The 1221-nt window shown below is 31.8% G+C and overlaps 1 protein-coding gene across 1 annotated transcript; it reads left to right on the top strand.

Moving 5' to 3' along the window:
• Positions 1-641: 641 nt before the first annotated feature.
• On the top strand, positions 642-932 carry LOC145064593 (VQ motif-containing protein 10-like). The gene has a single exon (XM_079012011.1). It carries the CDS (start codon positions 642-644, stop codon positions 930-932), a length of 291 nt encoding a protein of 96 aa, XP_078868137.1.
• The last annotated feature ends 289 nt before the right edge of the window (positions 933-1221 follow it).

The following is a 1221-nucleotide window of genomic DNA, read 5'->3' on the forward strand; positions in this document are numbered from 1 at the left end:
TTTTAGTCTTAAATGTTAGATATATAAAAACCAAAAAAAATTGATCATTATATAAGTTTTTTTATAGGATGAAGATACATTTAAGTTTACTCTTAAATTATATAATTGTTTTGAGATAAGACTTGAACTATCAATCATTTGAAGGTGCTTTGGTTACTATTATAGAAGTCCTCAACTCCTTAGGCTATAAATATAATTGTTTTATAAATTAATTTTGGAATTAAGGTATTGGACCGAAAATGTAAAATTAGAAAACAAAAGGAATAAACCGGAGATCCAAAGATTGTTAAAGGGCAATACTGCACTTGGCTTTGACTCCTTCGCTCCAAAATCCAGTTGTGAAATGTGAAACCTCGAGCCCTACCCCATGTCCATAAATTCTTCCTCGTTGCTTTTCAATATAAACCCAAGAACAAACTTAATTATATATTCATTTCGATATTCATTTCGATCCATCTATCTGTTCTTGGATTCATTTTGAAATTCATACTTCCACAATCTTTTTACAGCTTCATTCACGTATAATCTTACACCATTTCGCTTATGTTTCTGTCGACTGTCATCATACGATAGATTCAAAAAGGGTATTCTTGGATTTGACTATTTTTTTTATTCTTATCGATCAAGATTATAACTTAATCATGTCAAGATTGAGAAGAAGAGAGCCTGTGAAGGTGGTGATTATCAACACCAAGTATATTGAGACAGACGCCATGAGCTTTAAGTCTGTCGTTCAATGTCTCACCGGAAAAGATACTCCCTCCCCCTCTCCCAACAATAGCTTATCACACGCTGGTGGTGGTGGTGGTTGCGGCGGCCGTAGTGGTGTGAAGTCACCTATGTTGAAGAAAGGGATGTCGTTTAGAGACCTGGATAACTTGTTGTTGGAGCTCCCTTCCATGGATGATATTTATCGGTTTTGCTCTGAGTAATATCTCTAAATATTATTAAAAGAGAACCTTTAATTCTAAACTGAAGAAATCAGGACCATTGATTGCATTTCAATCATATATTTTCCACCTTTGGATTATTTGATGACATCATCTTTGTCAACCCATTTATTTTTGTCAATAGATTTTATAAAACATATATTATGTTTTAAATTACAATTCCATTAATGACACTTAAATCTCACCAAAAATAAAATGAATTAAATTAGGAATTCTATTAATGACAACTAAATATCATCAAAAATAAAATAAATTAAATTAGGAATTCTAT

The sequence above is a fragment of the Lactuca serriola genome, chromosome 7 (genome assembly GCF_051521515.1).
Source record: "Lactuca serriola cultivar US96UC23 chromosome 7, Lser_US96UC23_V15, whole genome shotgun sequence".
NCBI classification, from domain to species: domain Eukaryota; kingdom Viridiplantae; phylum Streptophyta; class Magnoliopsida; order Asterales; family Asteraceae; genus Lactuca; species Lactuca serriola.